The sequence below is a fragment of the Mustela nigripes genome, chromosome 4 (assembly GCF_022355385.1).
Source record: "Mustela nigripes isolate SB6536 chromosome 4, MUSNIG.SB6536, whole genome shotgun sequence".
NCBI lineage: Eukaryota > Metazoa > Chordata > Mammalia > Carnivora > Mustelidae > Mustela > Mustela nigripes.
Genome location: NC_081560.1, coordinates 89,472,458 through 89,498,633, shown reverse-complemented (window position 1 = coordinate 89,498,633; position 26,176 = coordinate 89,472,458). Strand labels below are relative to the sequence as shown.

Genomic DNA, 26,176 nt, shown 5'->3' with positions numbered 1-26,176 from the left:
ACTCCATAGTGTATATGGACCACATCTTCCTGATCCATTCGTCCGTTGAAGGGCATCTTGCTTCTTTCCATAGTTTGGCGACCGTGTATAAGGCTTTTAGCCTCCTCCTAAATTTGTTCCTAAGTGTTTTATTCATTTTGATACAATATAAATGGAATTATTTTTTATTTTTTTAATTGTTCATTGCTAGTATATAGAAATATAACTGCATTCATTTTTTACCTCTCTCTCTGTGTGTGTCATCTTTAGGATTTTCTGTATATAAGATCTTGTCATCTGTGAACAGAAGTAGTATTACCTCTTCTTTTCCAGTTTGAATTACTTTTATTTCTTTTTCTTGTGTAATTGCAAAGGCCAGAATTTCATGTACAATTTTAACTAGAAGTAGAGAAAGCATGCATCCTTTTTTCCTGGTCTTAGGGGAAAACGTCGGTTTTTCATCATTGAGTATGATGTTGGCTGTGGGTTTTTCTTGTGGAGTCTTTAGTATGCAGAGGAAGTTCTTTTCTCTTCATATTTTATAAGTGTTTTTGTCACAAAAGGATGTTGAATTTTTTTAAATCCCTTTCTTGCAAACTGAGATGATAATGTGATTTTTTTCCTCCTTCATTATGCATTATTTGCTAATTTTTGTATGTTAAACTATTTTTGCATTACACACATAAATTCCACTTGGTCATGGTGTGTAATCCTCTAATGTGCTGCTGAATTCAGTTTGCTAGTATATCCGTGAGGATTTTTGCATCCATATTTATAAGGGATGTTGGCCTATAGTGCTCTTGTACTGTCTTTGTCTGGCTTTGGTATCAGGCTAACGTTAACATATAGAATGAGTTAGGCAGTGTTCCCTCCTCTTCAGTTTTTTGGAAGAGTTTGAGAAGTTTTCATAATCTTTAATTTACCACTGAAGCCATTTCATCTTGGACTTTTTCTTTGTTGTAATTTCCCACTTTCTTTTGTGGTGATCAAATATTTGTCTGTGGAGGTTTTAGCTACATGTTTGCATTATTTTTGTAGGAATTCCACTAGGGATTACAGCAGCATCTTTAATTTAGCACAATGTATTCAGTGATTTTGTTAAATTATTTCAGGTGAAATAGTAGCTATTTAAAGTCGTTGTTTACTAAATCTCACATATGAGCTCGCTCATGGAGTACATTTCTATTGACTGCCTTCTTTTTTCCCATGAGTATGGGTCACACACTCTTATTTATTTGCATGCAAAGTAATTTTTGATTGAAAAGTAAGACATTATAGATAATACATTTTAATCATTCTAGATTTTGTTATGTTCTCTGAGGATTGCTTTTTTCTTGTTATTTTAGCTGGCAGAAAACTTGTCACAAGCAACAGATTATTTCCCTGTGTTGCCTTTGTCCCTGCTTAGTTTTTCAGCTTACAGCTCTTGCATCTGTAGCTATGGATCTCCTCTGTACCTCTGTAGTTAGCTGTCACCTAGAATTTTGGCAGAGTTGACACTAAGAATATAGGCCTTACTCTCTGCATTTTTTGTTTTCTTTCTGAGTTTCCTCCCTAAATTTACAGCTGCTCCCTCAGCGACAAGCTCTGCCCTCTGACACCTCAACTTAAGGCCCCAGCTTTCTGCTGCTTGAGCTGTGTATTGTTAGGGCAGTGCCCTCAGTCTAAAAAGCGCAGGAAACTTACCTATCTTACTAGTCCTTGGAGTTCAAACTTTGCTCTGATTTTTGCTTTGCTTTACTCTGCATCTCCTTGGATCTTGCCTCTGCATGTGTATTTCAGTGGTAAGCCACGGATTTGAGTCTTGCTCCTTCTCTGACTCTGGTGCTTTTAGAATTTCTTCCCTAAATTTGTGGCTAATTTGCCACTGCAACCTCTAGACTGTAAGCCTGCATTTTTCTTCAGTGAGAGTTGTGGCTAGTGGAATTAGGGGCGTTGATGGAAGTAGTTCTATTGAGTGTCCTGAGGCAAAAAATGCACCTAAACTTGCAATTCTTACCCATTGAAGGTTCTGTAATCCAAATGTAAACCTTCTTTAGTCTCTTCCTGCCTTTGGTCACTTTCCAGTGCCCTCAAATAGTGTGTTTTGAAAAATGGTTTATCCAAGTTTAAAAATTATCTTCAGGAAACTACGCCTGACTAACTCATTTTGCCATTAGTGGAAGCTGGACTAAATTCATTTGTATTTGCCTGTTTCTCTTATGCACTCAGAGTTCATAAAATTAAACAAGCATTTTAAATTTGAATCACTCTGTAAAAAAAAAGTTGTTGGTTGGAAATTCATACATTGTTTTTAATTTTTAAATATAATTAGAGGTAATGATAAATGCCTGACTTAAATATGTATATGAAATCTCAGTATTCCAAAGAATTAATGGATACAAGAAAGTTTAAGAGAGTCTAAGTAACATACAGACTTAGAACAATAAATTTTTCATGTCCTTCTATCATTATTTTTCCTTTTGGAGTATTATTAAAAATTATCATTTTGTTTTGAAAAGATGACATGTATTGTGAAAAAATTTACTTTAAGACAAGTCAGTTTCATGGGCTCAGTTTCATTATTCTCCCTATTTAACAATCTGTATTCTAAGGTAAATACTTAGAAGAGCATATAGAAATTATATATATAGAAATTATTCTTTCTCTTTGGTTAAACTAGTTTAAAATAGCAATGCCACTTCTTTCTTTCTTTCTTTTTCTTTCTTTCTTTTTAAAGATTTCAATTATTTTATTTTGGAGAGAGAAAGAACAGGGTGGGGGTGGGGGGAAGAGGGAGAGGGAAAGTCTCTCAAGCTCCCTCTCATGACCCTGAGATCATGACCTGACCTGAAATCAAGAGTTGGATGCTCAATCTGCTGATCTACCGAGGTGCCCCAAATGCAATACCATTTCTTTATTTAGTTTTCTAATACATTTAATATGGGGATTCTAAGATTTTGGATGTTTTGCCTTGCACTTATGGGTCTTATTACCATTTTCACAAACTTGTTTTTGTGTCTGTGATACAAAAAGCATCATGCTTTCCAGAAAATCTCTTCTAAGTCTGTGTGTCTTCCAATGTGGCGTTAGCCTTACAGGAGGCTTACTTATAGATAAGGATTTGTGGGACATTGAGGAAGTGAACAAAGAAGGGAGCTTAAAGGTAAGAACCAGTGCTATTTTAAAGGGAGAAATCTAGTTTACTTAGTCTTAAGTAAGTTCTGTTCAGATATTTCGATATTCAACAATTTAAAAAGTAAGGATTTAGTGATAATAACTAAGTTGATGGATTCTCTGATAGTGGTCATGCTTAATGGAGGTTGCTCAGCATTTTGAATTCTAATGTTGTTTGGACCTAATAACTTTTACAGTTTAGTCAAAGGATCGTGATACATTCTGCGTTTTTGTTCCTGACTTCAGGTCAGAGTAGCTCAGTGAGTATCATGTGGTAGGCACAGATCTGATGGGCCCCTGAAGATGTTCACATCCTAGTCCCTGGAACCTTTGAGGATGTCACTTTACATGGCAGAAGGGACTTTGCAAATGAGATTAAGATTATTCACCTTGAGATGGGGAGATTATTCTGGATTATCCAGGTGGGTCCATTCTAAATATATGTTTTCAAAAGTAGAACAGGAAGGTTGACGAGTAGTCTGAGAGATGTAATGATAGAAGAAGCAGAAATTTAAAACATCCAAGTACTTAACCAGATTTGGGGGCTTCGAAGATGAAGGGGGCCCATCTGCCATGACATGCAGATGTCTTTTAGAAACTGGGACCTGTCCTCAGCTGACAGCTGAGGAAGTGGGGATGACCTTAGTCCTATAACCACGAGGAACTAAATTCTGCCAAAAAAACTTGAATTCTCCCCTAGAACCTCAAACGAATGCAGCCATGTCAGTAAGTTGGTTTTAGCCCACTGGGACCCACTTTGGTTTTCTAACCTCCAGAACTGTAAGATAATAAATTGGTAGTTTTCAAAGCCTCTGAGTTTGTGGTAATTTGCTATGTAGCAAATAAAAAACTAATATATATAGCATTTTTACCAAATCAATTATCTGAAAGGAAGATTATTTGTTTTTGAAGGAAAGAGAATGACTGATCTTTAAAAGTCTGCCCTAGGAAGAGGCTGAAGTCAAAACAAAACGTACCCACCTACATACTCATAGTGTTTTAATGTGTCTTTTCTCTCCTCATGGAAGAAAAAAGTGCCACAGTTATATGGGGAATAGACACTGGTTTTATACACAGATACAAAAGGTTCACTGGTGGTTTTTTTTTTAAGATTTTATTTATTGGTGATTTTAAAGTAAACAAATGTAAAATATAAAATATCCTGCACACTCTTCTGGTATCATGACTAATGCTACATTTTTCCTCCTGTTGCTCTTAAGAAATAAGTAGTGGCCTCAAGTCATGTTAAAGATTCTTACACAGATAATTTAGAAATTAAAGGAAATTTTCTGCCCTAACCAGATTTGTATATTCTACTACATTTCTATTTCAATGCTGGTAGATACATTTTAAACCCTATTTTGTGCTTCTCTCTAGGACTGTTTTGAGTTCTGCAGATTGATAAAATCCATTCTTGGTCTTTGGATTCTTGTAGCATGTTTTACCAGGTTAGATTACAGATGTGGTAGAGTCTGGTTCAGAGTCATAGGTATACTTAGTTTCTGACAGATATAAGAATAATATTTAGTTAGGATCTTGATGTAGTGAGCAGAATATTTTCTATGGAGTGTCCTATGAAAGTTAGTAGCTCAAAATTACATTTGTTTTACACTGTGTCCTGAGGAGCCCGAGGATTCATCCATTTGGATGAAAGGAATGTTGTATTTCTTGACTCTGATCCCCCAATTTTACTTCATTGAGAGTAACCTGATTTTATATTATCTATAAATTTGGGGTTTGGTAAAATAATTTGTTTGAAAAAGAAAAAGTCGTATTGCTTAAAGAAGTTTGAAAATCGGTCATATTATTTTTTGGGAGATTCATTAGATCATTGAGTGATCTGTAGAATCCAAACATTCACTTGGAAGAGACTTGAGGAAAAGTTTTATCTTGGGACAGAGAGGGGAACATGAGTGGTTAAGATACTTATCTACAGTTTAAAGAGTGAGAGTGTTAGTGGGATAAGTTGGTGTTTGATTGGAATGTGCTGTATGATGACCTGCATCCTCCAACTTGATCCAGTTACGCTTTGGGAATGGAACACTATCCAAGATGATGATCTCCTCTTTGTAAGATGAAGGAGAGGAGTAACCTCTGCCGGGTTTTCTCCAACTATGGTAATTGCTTGACAGAGGGTAAAGGATAGAATGTATTTTGTTTGCTGTTTCTTTATAAGATTTGGGGATACTTAAGAATAGTCACCTAAGGTGCGCCTGGGTGGCTCAGTGGGTTAAATCCTCTGCCTTCAGCTCAGGTCATGATCTCAGGGTCCTGGGATCGAGCCCCACATCGGGCTCTCTGCACAGCAGGGAGCCTGCTTCCTCCTCTCTCTCTGCCTGCCTCTCTGCCTACTTGTGATCTCTCTCTGTCAAATAAATAAATAAAATCTTAAAAAAAAAAAAAGAATAGTCACCTAATAGAGGCTTTCCACCCACAGCTAAATAATGAGATTGATATTTTAGAGCGAGCTAACTGTTTAGCAAAATAAAAACTGAAAGTTTTGGGGAAGACTTCTACTGAGGGTAAATAACTTATGAGTAAATCTTGTTGAAAGGGTATACAGAGGCTACTTATTTTAATGTAATAACCAGAACAACACAGTACTCATAAACTTTTCTTTCATCAAGGTAATATTCACTTTACTAATACTTTAGAAACTTCAAAACATCGTAAAATTATACCATAAAATATCATAATTTTTCCTGTTATGTAATTAAGAGATAGGAGAACACAGGCTTTGAAACTGTCTAGACCTTGATTTAAATCCATTTCATCTCTTGTGATAACTGCATGAAGATCAACAAGTTAACTTTTCTCTTAGGCTTCAAAGGACTGTAGGGTAGATTTAATGAGAGAATTTACAGACTGCCTTTCACCTTGTTTATTAGTATATAATAGATCCCCCAAATATTGCTTTCTTCTTACTTTTCTTTCTTTAGAAATAGAAGAAAAGAACAAATTTCTATGATACTTTGAAGGTCATATTGGGTATATATCATCTGTGGCTGTGTTTTACTGTTTTAATGTGCAAAAATGCTATCTTTTTTCCCCCCAAAATCACATCATATAATGTACGTTCATTGTGCATTTTTATGGCAATAAGATATTGAAGTATTACTGTAAAGATTTTCAGGTTAGAGATGTCTACTGGAGGAGAATAAAAAACATTTAAGAAAAGTAAATATCAAGACTGAAATTCCTACTTAAGCTAGAAGTTGTACTTTTTTGAGGAGCTAGAGTAATCAATCCATAATGATTCCTGTTTTAGTTGATCATTGAAAGTATGTTTATTAATTTTTTAAGATAAAACCTGCCATTTGATTTCTGTTGGCAAGTACTGAGTTAAGTATTATATACACTTTATCTCACTGAAGCTTCACAACAGTCCCCTGAGTAGATGTTACCATTTTACAGATGAGGGAACAGTCTCCATGAGATTAAGTAACACTCCCAGGAGCCGGCAGCTGGTAAGAACGGGGCCTCTACTTGAACTTAGTACTTCTTTCCTTTCTCTGCTTATACTCTGGTGGACGAAAACCAAAGTTCTGTGAGACAAAAGTATTGTGTGAATTTGGGACTTCCATAAACTTTGGGTAGGGATTATAACAATTTTAAAGATTTTATTTATTTATTTATTTGTCAGAGAGAGAGAGGAGCGAGAGTGAGCACAAGCAGACAGAGTGGTAGGCAGAGGCAGAGGGAGAAGCAGGCTCCCGCTGAGCAAGGAGCCCGATGAGGGACTCGATCCCAGGACGCTGGGATCATGACCTGAGCCGAAGGCAGCCGCTTAACCAGCTTAGCCACCCAGGCGTCCTGGGATTATAACAATTTTAATTGTCAGTGGAAGTCGACTTGTATAACTTAAAAAAAAACTTTAAAAAAATGTTATAGTGCTTCCTCTCTGTGATGCTGCCTGCATTTTTCTTTTGAACAAATGTTTGTCCCAGCTAAGATATGAGACTGGTTTAGGATTTCAGTGTGTTCTTTTTGAATATTACAAGATAAAAATATAGTCAAAGATTTACATTTTGCTTTTAACACATAAGCATGGTACATTCATAACTGCCCCATGTCACAACTTCAGGCGGTACCAATCAATGTCACGTGAAATATTACGTCAACTGTGCTTCCTGGAATTGTTCATTCACTGACCTTGGGAATAGGCAAGTGTTCCACTTTATTTTTCCAACATTTCATTATTTCTCCAATATCATTTAACAAATCATCCATCACTTCACCACACATTGGAAATACCCTAATATTTCATAATACATTCTTTTATTTTAGTCCTTAATGGGTTTCTTTTTCCACAAACATCTCATCATATAATGTACATTTATTGTGTCAAATTCTTAATTTCCTTTTTTAAATCTTGGGGTTAACTTTTTTGGGGGGTTGCATTTATTTGTTTTAAAGTTACTTTTTAATTATTATTTTCCCAGTGTTTCTTTTTTTATTGTTTTTAATAGGAAAATAGAATTGAACATATTGCATTTTCCATGGACATTTTTTTCAAGGCTGTGTGTTTGTATAACTTTGTAGGGTATCTCTAATTCTACGTTTGAACACTACTGAGTTGTTACTACTACTCTTTGGAATTTAGTTATTTTCTTTTTTTTAAAATTTTTAATTTTTAAAGTCTTTATTTTAACCCCAGTTAGTTAACATACATTGTTATGTTAGTTTCAGGTGTAAAGTCTAGAGATTGAACATTTCTATTTATCACCCTCTGCTCATCATGACAAGTATACTCCTTAATCCCCGTCACCTGTTTCTCCCATTTCCCCACTCTTCTCCCCTCTGGACTTAAATACTTTCTATTTAATATCATGTTGTATTTTAAGTCTCAGTGAAGGGTATCTGATGGAAGATCTTCTGTGACAGGGGGTAGAAATGAGTGGAATTGTATTTTAGGAAGTGGAAAATGCAAATTGTGAGAGCTTGAGGTAGAGAGACCAAGTCAGAGGCTGACATGGTGGTCTGGGTGTGAAAGGCCTAAACTATGATGATAGGAAGTGTAAGTATATGTATGTATTTTAGATGTCATCACACATTGTCAAATCTGTAAAGACACTCAATGGGCTTTGGGTTTAAGTAAAAAAATGTTTTGCCTGATAAAACATGAATATAGCCTGTTCTCCAGCTTTATCTCTCCCTGCTTTCATATTCATAGTTTGTGCACCAGCCAAATTGAATTGGTCCCATCTGAAGTTTGTTTTCTTTTTGCTCTGTAATTGCTCATGCTTGTTGTCTCTGCTTGATATGCTGTTGTTGCCCAGATGCTGTCAAAGTTCATCTTAATTGTTGTTTCCTTTCTGCAGCTTTTCCAGGTACAGTAGTTACCCCCTGACACACACTTCATCTGTAGGGGTACATTCCAAGACCCCCAGTGGATGCCTGAAGCCACAGATAGTACTGACCGAACCCTATATGTATCATGCCTTTTCCTATACATACATATCTATGACAAGGGGGGCAGAGAGAGAGAGAGGAGGAAGCAGCCTCCCTGCGGAGCAGAGAGCCTGACGTAGGGCTCGATCCCAGGACTCTGGGATCATGACCTGAGCCGAAGGCAGAGGCTTTAATCCACTGAGCCACCTGGGCGGCCCTCTATGACAAAATTTAATTTATAAATTAGGCACAGTAAGAGATTAATATTGATAATTAGGAAAGGGAACAATTCTAACATTACACTGTAATAAAAATTATGGGAATGTGGTCTCTCTCAAGATACTTGGTTTGCCTATACCCCGTCGTCTTCTCGCGATGATGAGAGATGATAAAATGCTTACACTTTGAGGTGAAGTGAGGTGAATGAGGCAGGCGCTTTGATGTGCGAGGCTGCTACTGGCCTTACAATGATAGGACAAATGGACGATCACTTGCTTCTGGACTGTGGCTGACCAGGGTGACCGAAACCGCAGAAAGCAAAACTGCAGATGAAGGGGTGCTGCTGGGCCTGTGCTCCCTTTACTTTGCTCTTCGTTTCTACTCTGATTGCGGTTCTGTGTTGCTTTGTGATACTGATGTAGACATACTTGTGTTACCACCACCACTTTTGTAAGTTTATCCAACTCAAACCTTTTATGAAATGTTCACATTTGGACAGGTGAGGATTAAATGCTATTCTAATGGGCCATTTAAAGTACTTTAATTTTTTTTTTTAAAGTCTCCAAGATAATAGACTTGCTTGTGAGAGTAACTAGGATTTTATAGTAATTGCTGCTTGGCACATTTATCTGGGCACTTTGTGAATTTGCCTACTAGATCCTGTGACATATGTTATGAAAGTTTTTAGAAACATTTAAGAAGTTTGAGAAGTTAGTTGTGTTTAATATAAATGGTGCTGATAGAAGAATATGATATTTAAAAGTAAAAGCTACTCATATCTCATTTCTTGTATTTAACAACAGTGACGAAATATTTATATGGTATCTTTTATCATGTCATTGAAGGCTCAGTTCTTTTCTTTTAGCTCTTATTGTTTCTGTTCTCACTGTATCTTTGAATCATTGGTAGGAAGATATTTTAATGACGATGAGATATTTCAGGCAACGTAGATTTATCTTCAAATTAGTTGATAAAATTCAGTTCTTTAACTTGTCGTTTCAGAATTTGCTAACAACCACTTCTGTGAGAGAGTGGAGTGTCGTGATGTTAGTCTTTCCCTCAGCTCAGATGGTTATTCACGTTTATGGCTTTTCACTTAACTATTTTTCTGCCAATTGTTTTTTTTCTAGAATTTTGTTGAGAGAGAAAATTTAAGCACAATTTTCCCTCCCTCTCCTCCCTTTCTTCCTTCCTCTCTTTCCCCCCCTCCCTCCCTTCTTTGGAGAGACAGGACATGAGTGTGGTAGGGTGGGAGGAAGAGCAGAAGGAGAGGGAAAGAATACTAAGCAGACTCTGTATTGCATGCAGAGCCTAACATGGGGCTGGATCTCATGACCCTGAGATCATGACCCAAGCTGAAATCAAGTGTTAGACACTTAACCAACTGAGCCACTCAGGCACCCCAAGGATACTTTTTTCTGATGGCTAATCACTCTGTCTATTTCTCTTGATTAGAGAATCTCAGAAGGTTGGGGAGTGGGGCTAATTAACTGGAGACTTCATTTTGTTTTTAAGAACACCTGTCGTATTTTCATTTGGAAGTGCCACATCTCTCTTCCAGCCAGTCTGATTGACCTCTTAGATGTGTGTGAAATGGTTGAGATCCATTGGTTTAATTTTCTGGAATCCATCTTTGGATTAAACCAAAATTATATTGTATTACTATATAATAATTCTTTTTACTGAATTTCCCTTTAGTTTGATGTCATTATTGTTCTTGAGGAAAATTATAATCAGCCTTATGAGACTTCTTGCCTTTTCTGTGAGATTGTTGTGGCCATTTTTGTACATTGTAGGACATCAGTAACTGTCTGAGACTTCAGTTGTCTTTAAACTTGTCATAAAGGGGCATCTGTCTGGCTCTTTTAAAACATGCAACTCTTGATCTCCGGATTGTGAGTTCGAGCCTCAGGTTAGGTCTAGAGATTACTAAAAAATAAACTTAAAAGAGAAGGTCGTTAGGGTGCTGCTTGGTGGCTTAGCAGGTTGAAATTCTGATACTGATTTTGGCTTGGATCATGATCTCAGGGTCCATGCTCAGGGGGAAGTCTGCCTGAGTTTCTCTCGCTCTCCCTTTACCCCTCTCCCTGCTCATGTGTGCGTGCACTCTCTCTCAAATAAATGCATCTTTTATAAAAGCATTAAAAAAAATAGGGGCACCTGGGTGGCTCAGTGAGTTAAAGCCTCTGCCTTTGGCTCAGGTCATGACTCAGGGTCCTGGGATCAAGCCCCACATTGGGCTCTCTGCTCAGCAGGGAGCCTGCTTCCCCCCCTCTCTCTGCCTGCCCCTCTGCCTACTTGTGATCTCTGTCTGTCAAATAAATAAATAAAATCTTTAAAAAAAAAACCCAAAAAGCATTAAAAAAAAGTTGTTATAAAAACATTGTTTGCAATGTACTTTCTGAGAAGATCCATGAAAGGCATTGCAATCTGCTTTCAATATTATGAACACTTAGTATTTCTATTGAACAATGAGGGAATCTTTATTTTATCAGTGCTAATAGTCATATGATTTCTTTTCTCTTTTTATATGACCGTATAGAAAATATAGGGACAATTTTTTACTCATTTACTCATTTCTTATAAGAATGCAGGGCTTAATGATAAGCGTTTTGTTTTTTGCATTTGATACCAAGGTTAATTTTGTTTTGTTTTTTTTTTTCATTCTTATACTCCTTATTGGTCTGATTGTTTTTTCATTTAGTTGTATCTAAAATTGTATGCTTTTAAAAGTTGTCTTACATTCTCCTTAAAGTAAGGCTGGATGTAATTAACATGTAGCATTTACCAATTTTACTTTCCCACTTTCATAATAGTTTTTGTTTTAGTTTGGGATTTCTATTTGGGTTTCAATTTGGATTTTAGTTTTTAGATACTCTCATGAGAATCTTAATGAATTTGTAACTGTTTGCTCCAGGGAAAAAGCACAGATTCAAAATTCCCATGAATTTTGTATACAATTTCATTGGACTTTATGAGACTCTAGGAATCCTAAACCAAATTCATTGTTTATCTGGAATATATTATTTGGAAATATTTTTCTGTAAAGTGGCTCTCTCCGATTACCTGTACTATTGTTTTTATATATTTAAATTGTATTTAGTAGCAGTCCCTTTTCATCGATAACTTGTTATGGATTGGTTCTGTGGTTCAGTGGAAATGCTAAAAAGTGAGAGTGATAATTAATATCAATGTTGTTGGAAGGAATTCTTAGTGAAAAAGTTAATAAATGTTTCCAAGGGGGTGTTTCTGCAATACCATTTGAAGTATTTTTTATCAGTGTCATTTAATTATTATAAAACAGGAAAGGAAACTAAAGATGTCATAAATTATCAAAGAGGAGCCAAATATTCTCTACTTGTGTTTATGGCACAGAGGAAATAATAATAACAAAAAAATTTTGTGACACCTATCTAAGTGACATGAGTGATATGTGCTCAAAAGATGCACAAAATATAGTTTTTAGTATTTTCACTGCAATTATTTTATTTTTTTATTTTTTCTTAAGATTTTACTTATTTATTTGTCAGAGAGAGAGAAAGAGCAAGTAAGCACAATCAGGGAGAGCAGCAGGCAGAGGGAGAAACAGGCTCCCCGCTGAGCTGGGAGCCCGATGTGGTACTCGATTCCAGAACCCTGAGATCATGACCTGAGCCGAAGGCAGCGGCTTAACCACTGAGCCACCCAGGCGCCCAGTACTTACCTTTTGAATAGAATAAAGTAACATTTCAACAAATGGTAGCTGTGCAGTTTTACAATTAACTGAGTATTTTGTTTGAATGTAGTAAAATTAAATAGCACTTTATAGTGTCATGTTTCATGTTTGGTAATGTTTAATCTTCTGACTGTATGATTTTTATTTTTATTTTTATTTTTTTTTAAAGATTTTATTTATTTCTTTAACACAGAGAGAGATCACAAGTAGGCAGAGAGGCAGGCAGAGAGAGAGGGAGAAGCAGGCTCCCCGCTGAGCAGAGAGCCTAATGTGGGGAATGTGGGGCTCGATTCTAGGACCCCAAGATCACGACCCGAGCTGAAGGCAGAGGCCTAAACCACTGAGCCACCCAGGCGCCCCTGACTGTATGATTTTTAAATGAAACTTTTTGCCTAGATAGCTTCTTTTAGGGAAATAAAACTTTAGGAAGATAACCTTGGCTCCAAACCTATTTTATCTCCAACAAGCTATGTGAAACAGAGCAGGTCACCTAAGTTCTCTCAGCATATTTTCTCATCCAGAGGAAAAATATCAGCAAGAATTCCCTCAGAGTGTTGGTATGAGGATTTGTAAGATGATAATCTAAAGATTTAACACAGTAACTCATTTATTATCACAGTAAGCATTCAGTAAGGTCAGTTATGGTTATTGAAAGATTTCTCACAGAGAAAACTGAACACTGTGGATTGAGATAGTGTGGAATTCTAGAGAGAAAATAAAAATTCAGTCCTATTTCAAGTTTTCAATGCTATAGGTCAACGAGCCTTGTAGTACATCTGCTATATGCCAGCTACTGTGCTAGACCTTTTTCTAAGTCATTAATATTCCTATTTCCATAGTTAATTTCCTCCTAACATGAAAATAATGTAAGAGTTATTAACAACTAAACACATTGAAAGGGAAATGCCCAGGGAAGAGGGCACCTGTTGAGTATAAGTCATCAGTTCTTCAAGGACCATCTAACTTAATAACTGTAGGACTGTGTAAAGCTGTAAAGACGTGCTCATTCTCTTAAGCAACAACACTTATTGGGCGTCAATAGTTCACTTTCTTGACAGTGCTACACAAATAAACCCTCATCACTCTCTTCCTTACCATGCTTTACTTTCTCTTAGCACTTACCATTATCTCTAAGTTCAGGGAAAGCCAAACTTCATTTCAAACTTCATTGGATCTTATTTCTGTACTCAAAATATTTTTCTATATGCTCAAAAATATTTCTTGGATGAATGAGTGAATGAATCAATGAATAAATACATTTTAGTTCTTAGGAAGCAAATGTCCTGCTGGATTGTAGTATATATAATTTAGCTAAAATTTTATTAGTTAAAATGAATAAGCTTAAAAATTTTTTTTCAGGGATCGCCTGGGTGGCTCAGTGGGTTAAGCCTCTGCCTTCGGCTCAGGTCGTGATCCCAGGACCCTGGAATCAAGCCCTGCATTGGGCTCTGTGCGCAGCGGGGAGCCTGCTTCCCCTTCTCTCTCTGCCTGCCACTCTGCCTACTTGTGATCTCTCTCTCTCTGTTGAATAAATAAATAAAATCTTAAAAGAAACATTTTTTTTTTTTCTTCAGGGAGGCATTATGGCCTGAACTGAGTTCAGAGCTGCTTCTGTACCTTTTTGTTATGGGTTACTTGACTGTCTGTCGCGCTTTGACACATAGTCTATCTTCTAGTATAGAAAGTAGTAGTTCTTAAGCTTTAATGCACAAATCACCCAAGAGTATTTATTAAAACTTACTAGTCAGAACTGCAACCATAGATATTCTGATTCATTAAGTCTAAGCAGGGAGGAGCAGAAATTGGAATTTCAAACAAGCACCATAGAATATTCTCATATAGGGGAGTTACATTTTGAAAAATACTCTCCCAAACAAGATACATGGGGTCAGAAGTTTAAAAATTGTTCATTTCAATTTCACTAATATTTACTCATCAGTTAGTATATATCGGGCACTTTTTGGAGAAGTATTATCAAAGGTTACAGTAGTATTACAGACTATTATTGTATTATATGGATTAAAGACTGTTTTATAAAGTTAGGTAGGTATGGTTTGCTAGCATTTTGTTGCTTATAAGAAATGATAGTTGAAAAAATTTAATAGCAGAAAGACTACAGTTTTTTAACAATTGGGGAAAAACTATAAAAATGTAGACTACATTTGATTTGTTACATTTCAGCCTGTTTTAAGATATTAGCAATATTAGAGTGAAATACGTATCTTTGGGTAGATAACAAATATACATATACACAGTACACAGTATATGACAGGTGGGATTGTATGTAGTATTAATGGATGTGCTATATGTATGTATGTATGTGTGTATATATATGTGCATATATATATGTATATATATATGTATATATATATACATATATATGATTCAGTCTCCTATGTATTTCTCACTCTTCCAGTCTGTGTCTAAGGTGGTCAGAACTCTCACTTGTTAGCATTAACCTTTTTAAAAATTTATGTTAAATTAAAAATTTTTCAGTTTGCTTCTGTTACTGCTATTGTATGTCCACAGCTGTCTGAGTGGAAAGCAGTTATCTATGAACTTCATAATAAGAGTAATAAGAATTTCTTGCTCCTTTTAGTTTCCGCCTTGAAAAACTGGTGGATGTACTTTGGTAGCCCGCCTTGCATAATACCTCTCAGAAATATATGACACACTGCTGTCATGGAAGCAGGGTGAGGAAAATGACCTCAGTCGCATATAGAGTCCGCTCTCCTCCTTTATCTTACTTGATGCTTCAGGGTTTGATAGTGCTAGGAGTTGATATTGGTGGCAGTGACAGGAATGACAGTACTTTTTACCACTTGCTGGTGGAAGTACAAAGCTGTCATGCTTGAAAGCCATGGATATAGCTTATAGAGGCCTGTTTAAAAAAAATGTGTGAATAGAAGGGCAGAGATACTTCAGATTATTTTCACACATTATTTTAACATGAGCAAGGGAAGAAATACTGTGTTTAAGTTTGCTCAGCTCTTTCTCTCCTGGAGAAACTGAATATTCTTTAAAAGGTGAAAGCTTTCATATTAAGATGAGCCCAGATTTCCATTTACTTCTCCATCTCAGTACCCCTCTGTTCCAAACATTTGTGAGTTGTTCTACATCCTAATTTGAATTCTACTTTGTATTGTGTAATCTATTATTATATTACTAATCTGCCCAGTTTGTTAACTGGAGTTTTCTTTAAAAAAATTGCTTTAATCTTTTTGAATGCTTTAAGAAAAACTCAGTCTTCAAGTTTTCTTCTATGAACTCTAACCCACAATTCTGTATTCCCATTTTATTTCTCTAAAAGCTGAGTATCTCTGAGTATTTTAGATCTTTTTCCTGCCTTGTCTAAGTTTAATTATCTCCTCTTTTTCCTCTTTTGTAATATCGTCTGAGCTCCCTTTCCCCTCACATTTATTATTAATCTCATGTTTAGCTATCTTGAGTTCACTGCTGTCCCTCAGGGAGATTGCTTGCATTCGCAAGGAGTACATCAAGTGTGCTTTTCTGAGTTGTAAAGAAAATAAGCTCCACAAGTTTTCTTCAGTTTTTTTTTTCTTTCTCATCTTATTTAGTGAAAAGGAAGGAAAAAATATATAATTTTCTGTCTTTTTCCTTGCTGCTTCTCTTCATTTAGAAAAATAGCCTGCCTCACAATTTGACAAGTTACCTTTCTTACCTTTTTCAAGATGGTCTTGAAGTGTAGCTTCAAATTATTTAATTATAATAGAAGAGGGTTTAACTATTTTATATTTTATCATTATCATTTTTTAGAATTGTTTCTGTTTTTTAATTTTTAAAAAATTATTTTTATGGAGCCATTAACAAAGAATGAAGGAGACATATATATAATGACTTGGATAGATATTCATAATTATTATGAGCAAAGAATGCTACTTATATTTTTTACTTTATATACCTTGGCATTTTTCCATTGTTGATAAACTTTTGTAATTAAATAATCACTGGAGAAGAAAATATGTGGCTTAGTGGAAAAACTGAATAAACCAATATGCAAAATATAGATATTTTAAAACATCAATTTGAATTTTTCATTTTGAATAGTTTGTAATAACTAGAACATTCTTGAATAATGTCATTTATTTCACTTAATTGAATTTTTTGCGTTGCCAGAAATTCTTTCTGTTTTTGTCCTCATTATCCATGTACTTTATGCAAAACAATTTAAAAGTTCTTAGATTGTTGAAGATAGTCTGTTTTTTTACAGTCTTTTTTTTGGCCATCATTTTTGATTCTTCAATTTCTTATACCAGTTGCCTTTTTAGTCAGTTGACATACCCTATCGATTCTGCCTTCACGTTGCCTGTCACACATGTATGCTCCTTTGCACAGCTTCTGCCAGCACTTTTTGCCAGGCCTTTCATTACCTGTTGGGGTGAACTATGGCTTTCCATCTTCTGTGTCTTACACAAGCAGCGATTTGGTTTCTCAGCTTCCTGTTACGTGTCTTAATCAACCCTTTCTACATATTGCTGATTGATTGATTGATTGATTTATAACCCATTTATCATTGTCTTATTCCCCTGCTCAAATATCTCTGCCGATATTTAAAGCCTTCTTTCTGTCTTTGGCCCCAGCTTAACCTAACAGATCAGTTTCTCACTATTGTATAACTTTCCTTCTAAAGAGAGCAATTTACCATTTCTAAATCTGCTTCAGTAGGTTTCTTCAATAATGCTTTTATTTATATTGTTCTTAAATCCAACATAATTCCTTTCTTCTTAAGTTTAAGAACATTGCTTTTTTTTTTTTTTTTTTCATATTATTTACTGCATTCTGCCTTTTTGTAGGTATTGCCAGACTTTTAACTACCTTGATTCTAGGTTAAACTTCCAGGGTAATGACTGTATTCCATATGTTATATGTGTACCTAACATAGTGCCTTCTACACTGTAAGGATTCAAATATTAATTGAATTACTAAGTTTACTTAAATGTACAATCAAGATGTAATGAAACTAAAAGTTTTATTGACTTCAGAAAATAGTCTTTTAGAAGACTTTGGAAAATAGTCAAATTACCGTGTTGACTAAAGTCTTACTAAGCACCTGCTTTCTTATCTTTCGGTTTCCATCTTTCAGTCAAATCTCAATTAAATGAGGAGTTTGATTTTTAATGCCCAGAGAACTTAGATTTTGCTATCATTTTATTTGGGGGATTAAAAAAATAGACAAATAGACCACATACCTAAAAATTGACTTACCGTGGTGAGATCAGAAATATTATGGATGGCATTTTTTTAAAGCATAATTATAAATTCTTAAACTTTCATAATAGGTTTGAACATCTGTTCAGACTAATTGGTAGACTAATGACCTCCTGGAGTTAGCAAGCAAGAGAGTTCCATATCTTACTGAGCTCAAGTTTGATTTGTTTTTAAAATAATAGTTCTTACTTCTGTGGTTTTGAAGAACTAACCCAGTTAACTATATATAAATGGATGCCTGTGCCTGTGATTTGTGGCAGAAGGATCCATATTGAGTTTACTGTTACCGATGTTGCTTTTGCATTTACAGTTTTCATTCTAACATGAAAAATTGGTATTTATATTTTTTCCCATAAAATTATTAGAAATACAGTGAAAGACACACACATTTTGGTGAAGCCCATCATGAGGAAAATAAAAATACTTCACCTTTTCATAGAACAAACACTTAAAGTTGTCTAAGCTTCTCATTCTCTTATTTAAGCTGAGGTCATTAATTTTAAGCATATTTGTGACTTGTTTTCAAAAGCTGATCCTCTAATATAAATATTATTTTGGTTTACATATTACATACTATTTAACATTAAAAAGCAATTAGAAGTTGTTTGGTAGGTATGAATTTTCTTTGTTGAAACAGTGGATGTTACTTTTGAATACTTGAAAGTCCATTACAGGAGGGCAAAAATGCTTGTTAATTGTCTGTTCTAGTGTCAAGCGTAGAAATAATAACAGTTTAGAAGGCAACATTATAATATTTGCCATTTATTATTTTGTTAGATTTCTTATTACAGAACACAAGAGGGCATGAAAGCAGTTTAGGCTCTGTCAAATAAATAAATAAAATCTTTAAAATGTTTTTTAACCAAGTTCTTTGGCATGCTTATAGACTTGAAGACTAAAAATATTTAAGACACAAAGGGTTTCTCTTAATATGAAAATTCTAAAAATAGTCTAATTTTTATGAAGATTATAAAACTAAATACAATTATAATTTATGCTTGGAAGTTTAAGTATAAAATTAGTTTAAAAAATTTTAATGGCTATATTAAGAGATATTCTGTGCCAAATATGTTTACTGAATGAAAAAAATTTTAATACCCTTACCTATGAAGTCTTAATTTCTCTACAGGGTTCTGAAAAATGTCTATTTTCTTATGCTAATTTTGTAAAATTGAAGTATATCTTTAATTCCATGAAAGTAGAAAACAAGAAAGAAGGACACTGTTCCTTTGCTAAGATTTGACATGTTAACATTATCAAAAATAAATCACATTAAATTTCCCATGTAACCTCAGGAAATTCAAGCTATTGCATGGTGTTCATTTCTCTCAAGGATTAATGTATTCAGTAAACTAGACTGGGTAAATCTCAACCTCACTTACTTATGTAAAAGTAATGTATTATTGAATTCCTTGACATAGAATTTTATTTAAAGATGAGTTGTTACTTAATTTGATGGACACAGTGTTAAAAAAAAAATAGAATAAAAAGTTGCCCAGTTATTAATTATAAGGTAGCAAGAACTGTATTTGCCTATTTAAAATAACTTATTGCTGTTTTTCTGATATAGTGGTAATTAGCACTCACTGATAGATTACTAGATTATAACAGTTGGAAAATATTTGTTTGATATGAGATTCCCAAACCTTTTATCTGTAGTTAGGATTAGTAATTTCATAGAGTTCCAACATGAATTGAAGATCGGAGACACAAAGATTAAAGTTAGATTAAGTGGAGTAAAGTAAAAAAATTGACAAGATTTATTGCCACTTACATGATTTTAAGAATGGAAATAGAACTATTGTTCTTTGAAACATTTGGAAGTTATCGTAGTATAGGAAACTTGTGTAAATTTTATAATTCTAAAGTTGCTATATATCTAAAATTAGAAATCATTGGCTTTGTGCAGCTTCTCTACAATGATAGAAAGTCTTTTTTTCTTTCTTTTATTCAGATTTTAACAGCTGACTTCTGGTATACAAAAAGGCTGACTTAAATAAAGTTAGGAAGTTAGTTTATTTAATGCACTGGTTTTTACCAGTATACTATATTAATCCAGAACATTTGGCTTAGACTCAAGCAAAGTGAGGAAGGAAGAAAAGAGGCTAGTGCTTTAATTTTCTTCCTTCCCTTTATTGTCGGTTTATTCATATATTTATAGGCATAGTGCCCTTGATCTTAGAAAATCAATCTCTTTTTCATAATAAACTTGAATTTCAAAGTTTCCCTATCTTAGAGTATATATACAGGGTTGTTTCTTGGTTCTTAAATTTTAAAATCCTGATAAATTCTACAATTTTCTGCATTCAAAAAAAAGGATAAAGTTTCACACATAGTTCATTATTTTTGATGCATCAAATATTATAGCGAGTATACTATACCAGAAAACATAATGTAGTGACATAGAAAATTCTGAATTATTTTGATTGGAGACCATAATTTTTGTTCTTATATTAAAGTGCTATTCCACTTGTCATTTATATAAATAGCTCTATAGCTTGTGGCATAGAAACAAATACACCTCATAAAAAAAAGAAAGGGATACCTGTGTCAGTTACATTTTAAAGTTATACACTGTTTTAAGGCTATGTATTTATTATTTAGAAAATATGACTTACATGAATATCTTCTGATGGACATAATATTGACAAAATATACACAATATTACTTTAACAGACTGCCATGCAACAAATACATTGTAATGAAGAAATTGAATATATATGACCTAATCTAATCTTGACATTTACATCAAAAATTTACAATATAACCAATACTTAAAATGTTTTTTCTTATATTTGGCAGTAATTTCATTTTTTTACAGTTTAAATGTGGGCTTAATGAAACTTAGATTTTTCCCTAGTCTGTGACAACCTGAGGTACTAAACATTTTTCTCTTATTTCACTGTCTTCAAAGGTAATTTTTTTGTTTCTTTTAGGATCTATCCAAGAATTGTGTATTACAGCATTATTAGGCAGAGGATCAGCTTCCACTATGGAAACAACTCGCTTTTTCATTTTACTTTTCAAGACCTTCTGAAATTTTTGTCTGGTAAATGCATATAATAAAGGGTGAAATATAGTTGTTCCATAAGCCATGACTAGAAAACACAACCTTAATTTTACTAAAAGGTCACTTGGGCCTAAACATAAAATGGTAGTATTTAAAACAGAAATGGGTGTCCAGCAGAGAAGAAATGTAGAAATAATCAATAAAGACATCCTGAAGACTCTTTTTTGCCTTTCCCGTCGCTCACGGTGTCGTTTCACGGCTCGCCGGAGGGCGATTATTACAGAGACTGAAGTTCTTACACCAAAGACCACATTTCTCCCACCACTGCTTTGTGACATGTCTGTAGTCTCGTGCTGTGTGGTTAGAGAAATTGTCTTTTTCTTTCTTGTTTTCTTCTTCTGCCCTGTTGAAAATCTTGTGCCGATTCGAATGTTAAGAGCCTGAAGGATTTTGGTGTATGTGATTAACATTACTATGACAGTGAAAAAGAATATTGGGATCTGTACTAGCAGGTGGTAATACATTCCCAGTTCGGTGTAGTATTCATTTGTACTGACACACAAAAGTGTCTTGTTTTCCCACGTATTTCCACTTTGAAGACTGAAAAAATTTACCTCAATAAAGGGGATCAGGAAAGAGAAAAACGAAAAGATCCAAATGGATATCATTAGCATTACAGCTCTGCCCATTGTCAGAATTCGGTTTGCAGGTTTTACAGAGATGTCATATCTGTCCAAAGTGATAGCAAAAACGTTGATTGCTGTTGAGACACTTGCAAAAGATACACAGGCCTCATGGAAACAGCAGATGAGAGCAGTGTTACTCTCCAGTGAAAGCAGAAGGATAACTATAGTTAGAGGAATACATCCCACACAAATTATTACATCAAGTACATGAAGATTCATTGTAATAATGTTACTGACAGAGTTGATTAAGTTGGATTTCATGCAGTAAAGTACCAATACGGTAAGGTTGCTGCCAAGTCCCAACACAATTTCTAACATAAGAAATCCGGTGAGAGACACTTGAAAGCTTAATGGATATGATAGTGGTTGGTACATATTGGTGTTGATGTCATCAATGTCATCTCGCACTGTAATGTTAGATTCAGACTGCATGTTGATTTCCAGAATGGGAGAAAAACACATTCTTTTGGAGCAGTTGGTGTTTTTCCTAGAAAGTGAAATAGAATAAACTCTTTGATATTTGGCAATTTAAATGACGTATAAAACATGTGTTCCTTGTTTTTTAAAAAAAAGTCTTTTTATTGTGTACTTGGCTTAATTTTTAAGTTTCTAAACTATTAATGGCAAAGGCAGAATTAGGAGACATCGAGGTTGCATTGTTTTGATGTAACAGGGAATTGGATTTTCCCTTTAACTCCTACATAGTTGAAAATAACTCAAGATCCCCAAAGATTTTCCTCATTTGGGTTTTTCAGGCTTTTTGAGATATGGTATCTTTTTGTACAATAAAACTACTCAGTATGCAAAACTAATTTTAGCCTGGTGTTTTAATATTTCATTTTAAAGTGTTGTGAGTAGGTGGGTAATAAATGCTATTTTAATATGTTCTAGCATAATTAGTGTAGGTGTAATTATTCTCATGAGATTTCAAATGAACAGGACAAGAGTTCATTTAAAATGATAAATGGCACAGAGCCCTAGTTGTTTAAAATCATTTTGTCCATGTTCTTGGTTGAAACTCTTATTCAGGAGTCTACAGTGTGCTTGGGGATATTTGGAACTCTCTCCCCTAGAAAGTAGGCAAATGATAAATATTACATATTTTGTAGTGCAAATGCTCATCAAACTTCATAATGGACAAACTTATGTAATAAAAATTGGATCAGAAAGGACATTATGTTAAAGTAGAACACCACAAAACTTGGTAAATGAGTACTAATCACTCCAATGAATGATTTATTTTGTGACCACACCCTCTCATTTATTGTGGAAGAAAGAAATTGAAATTTAATATCATGTTAAGTAATAATCATTTTTGGAGTGGTTTAAAAGGCCATATCATTTGATTTTATATGTTTAAACAGGATTTTTAAAGTAAAACATGAAATTTTGGAAAAGGAGTATCTGAAAGCCCATTTTCTGAGGAATCTTTTTTAAAGTTATACATTCCATGTGAAACCTTTTGTAAATAAATCACCCGGTGTGTATAATTTTGAGGAAAACAACAATTAAAAACAATTAAAAAATAAGCTCTTTTGCCAATTCATATAAATCTATATTTTAATATATAGAGGGTTAGAATAATTTATAAAAATAATGTCTGACTTTCTGGGCTAACAGGTCAGTAATAATTATATTCAGTTAACATAAAATCATACAACCAACTATATTTCACATTTCAAGTACAGCGTTTTGACTACAAAATCATAATCAAACATAAATTATAAAGACTAATAATTTCCAAGATTCATGTTAACCTTTCACTTGGTATAATCTTCGATAGCTTTTAGAATACAATTTTATTTATGCATATTATTTTAGGGGCGATATTTCAGAAACACAGATGATAACATTATTAATTCCTTTGAGCTTGGTATATAGTATTACTAAAGGCATATACTCAAATGAAAGTCTTAGCTAACAGTGAAATCATATGAAAATGGAAAATTTTAAGTGTGCCAGATTTTCAGAACTGACAGATTAAACATCAGGTCTTTGTCATCAGATTTATAATTAGATGAAGCAGAAATGCCAAGTTAGAGGGTAACTAAGTAAAACGTGTCTCCTCTAGAGCAAGATTGTTTTCTTTTGTAAATGTTAAACAGTGTGGTGCGGTGCATGCATCTTCTGACCTACCTGTTTGCTGCTGCCTTATTGGCCTTTTGGCTCACTATAGCAGGTTTTCACAAATTGATTCATGATGTCATTGACAGATTTTGACATGAATTTTTACCTGACAACAGTGAAGTAGCTGTGTTTTATTTCATGTCTTGTAGAAATTCTTTCATTTTCTCTCCAATACTTCAAACTGCATGAATTGTGAGATTTAGTTGGCTGATGGATTTCTAAAGACCAGTACAAAATATTTGTGTTTGTTTTGCCTTAAAAAGTCACGACCAAGAGAAACTTCCTCAAATTATAGGAATTGTGTTTCCCTTTGAGGGAATATATGATAGTGTCTCTTTATTTTCCAGAACATGTGAAAACAAAAAAGGAGACATACGGTTTCTAGCTTCTAAAATGTATTTCGACATCCTTCTGTTACAAATGTAAATCTGTATCTATAGCAGTCCTCATTAGTTTGAAATGATTTCTTGATCACATAACTTGCTTTGTATTATAAATCCAGTCCATGTTCTTTTGATAAAAACCATCTGCTATTTAATTTGATTTGTTTTCATTAGAAGAGGATACATAGTCCTAAAACTCAGATGAAAAAATCCTTTAGTAATATCAAGTGCTATGAATATCTGAATATTTAGTGCAGAAAATACATGATAAAGCTTTATTTAGCTTGCTGCTAATATATGGCATTCTCTTTTTGGCATTCCATGCCTCATTGTTTCTTCAGGAAACAGCTCCACAATCCCGGTATGTTAAAGTATAAACTCCCCTTTTAAAAATGCTCACCATTTTGTTCTCAGGCTTTCGCAGTTAAATTGTTTTTCTTTTTGTGTCTATTTTATATAGCATCTTCTTAGGATGATTGCTGTCCATGTGTTATATCCCAGCAGTAATGTGGACGTGTATTTTCTGGTTTTAACTCCTTAATGTCTTAAATTCATGTGTCAGAAGAATATCCTGCAGTTTTTGGTTCAGGCAGCTATAGAGATGTTTGATCAGATGCATTCTTCATATTGTCACTTGTAAATACTGAATTAGCTGCTGTGGGCCCTTGTGAAAAAGAAAAAAAAATGGTTAAGAAATAGGGTTCCTAATAATTTGCAATTAACACAAGTTACTTTAGTTTTGTTGACTTCGACACCGTACACAGTAATTTGTTATCAAAGTAAGCAAACTGTATTAGTAGAGCCACCACCCATACATAAATTTAAGGGATTCTTTAAATATTTTCTTTTCCTAACAGATTTTGCAAACATTATGTTATTTAGTAATAGAGGTAGCATTATAAATATAACCGTGAAGGAGAGGCTGCAGTTTAAAAGTAATTTCTGCTCTCAGTTTAGAGCTAGCCTATGTTTTCAGAGATTATGATCAATTAGCATATACTACACATACTGTCATTCTCTCTTGCCTTTACAATAAATTTAACACTGTTTCCTACTGGGAAATATTGTAGCTTGCTTAATTATTAGCACATGGTTTGAGTACCAACTGATTAAAACATATCCCATGATAAGATGCTTATAAATTTCTACTGATGGGTTGTTCATGTAGTTGAAATGCAAAAGGTAATGCAAAATGTAACTGCAAATTAAATAATTTTCAGTGAACATGCCCGATAATGAACTTAACCTAAAACTGAGTAATAAATAATAGCTAAATAGTAAACCTGGTCATTTTAAGAAATAAAAGCATTTTTTGAGCACTTGAGAAAAACTATCCTGATGACATTAAGAATATTCAGTAGGTCTGAAGTGACTTAAAAGGTGATGTTTTCCTAGTGAATCAACAAAGAAAATTTTTGGTATTTAACATTGCATCCTAAAAAAATTACATTTAAAATGTTATGTCTTAAAAGAAGTCGATCTAAACAATACATGTTTAGCAATAAATAGAATTAAGCAAATAAACTGTTAAAATTTAGGTTGAAATTTTTCAAAGTAATTTTACCCCACTATGCCAGTTCAAAAGCAGCTTATACTGTTAATAAGGGAACACATCTTACCTCCGCTAAAGATTTGATACATTCCTGATGTAGTTGAAGCGTTTCCAGTTTTGATTGATTCATTTTGTTCACTTGTTAGCAGAGGACTGGGGGAAGAGGGTCATAAACATCTCTTCAGAAAAGACCTTAATGAAAATATGTGTCTGTACTGTGCCATTGTCTCAGCGGTCCTGCTAATGTATGGGACGTGTGGTGCTGCCGAGAGGCTGCTGCAGTCTCTCACTCTTCCTACTGTGGAATCAATAAGCGTCTGAAAAACGTAATGAAGTAATTGAACATACTGAAGGCTTCTTGTCTCCAGAGACAACATTTAGATTCAGTCTCTAAAAAGGAATGGCACTGCTTTTCAGAGGAAAGCCAGTTCTGAGCAGCTTTTGCAGAATGACAGCCTACCTTGTCGCTTCTCTCCACTGCAGAGAGATGCAGTGCGTTCACTAATTTTGATTGGTCAGTTGTATTGGGCTTAAACCGTGCTTCATATGTATAGCAGGGATTCCCCCCCTTCACTGTTTTATATAAGAATGCTTTTTTAAAAGGCTATATTTATAAGTTGTTGTATGCTGCTCTTAAATAGAATATGAGTAAATTAGTCTTTTAAAAATGTGTATTCTATTCTGGTTTGTTGTTCACTTATGCCAAACATTAAAAAATACAGGGGGGGT

The 26,176-nt window shown here is 34.3% G+C and overlaps 2 protein-coding genes across 4 annotated transcripts in view; one reads left to right on the top strand and one right to left on the bottom strand.

Moving 5' to 3' along the window:
- COG5 (component of oligomeric golgi complex 5) overlaps nt 1–26,176 on the top strand; it is a 300,872-nt gene that overhangs the window by 53,986 nt on the left and 220,710 nt on the right. The window lies entirely within an intron of this gene.
- Nucleotides 20,240–25,963, bottom strand: GPR22 (G protein-coupled receptor 22). Of its 3 annotated transcripts, none has more exons than XM_059397034.1 (3): nt 25,515–25,963; nt 23,522–24,559; nt 20,240–21,872 (listed from the first exon to the last, which is right to left on the bottom strand). In XM_059397034.1, the coding sequence occupies exon 3, from the start codon at nt 21,845–21,847 to the stop codon at nt 20,546–20,548; it is 1,302 nt and encodes a 433-aa protein (XP_059253017.1). In that variant the 5' UTR covers nt 21,848–21,872; nt 23,522–24,559; nt 25,515–25,963; the 3' UTR covers nt 20,240–20,545. The 3 variants fall into 3 exon arrangements, with proteins under 3 accessions (XP_059253017.1, XP_059253018.1, XP_059253019.1); XM_059397035.1 differs by having other exon boundaries at nt 23,619–24,559; XM_059397036.1 differs by having other exon boundaries at nt 24,296–24,559.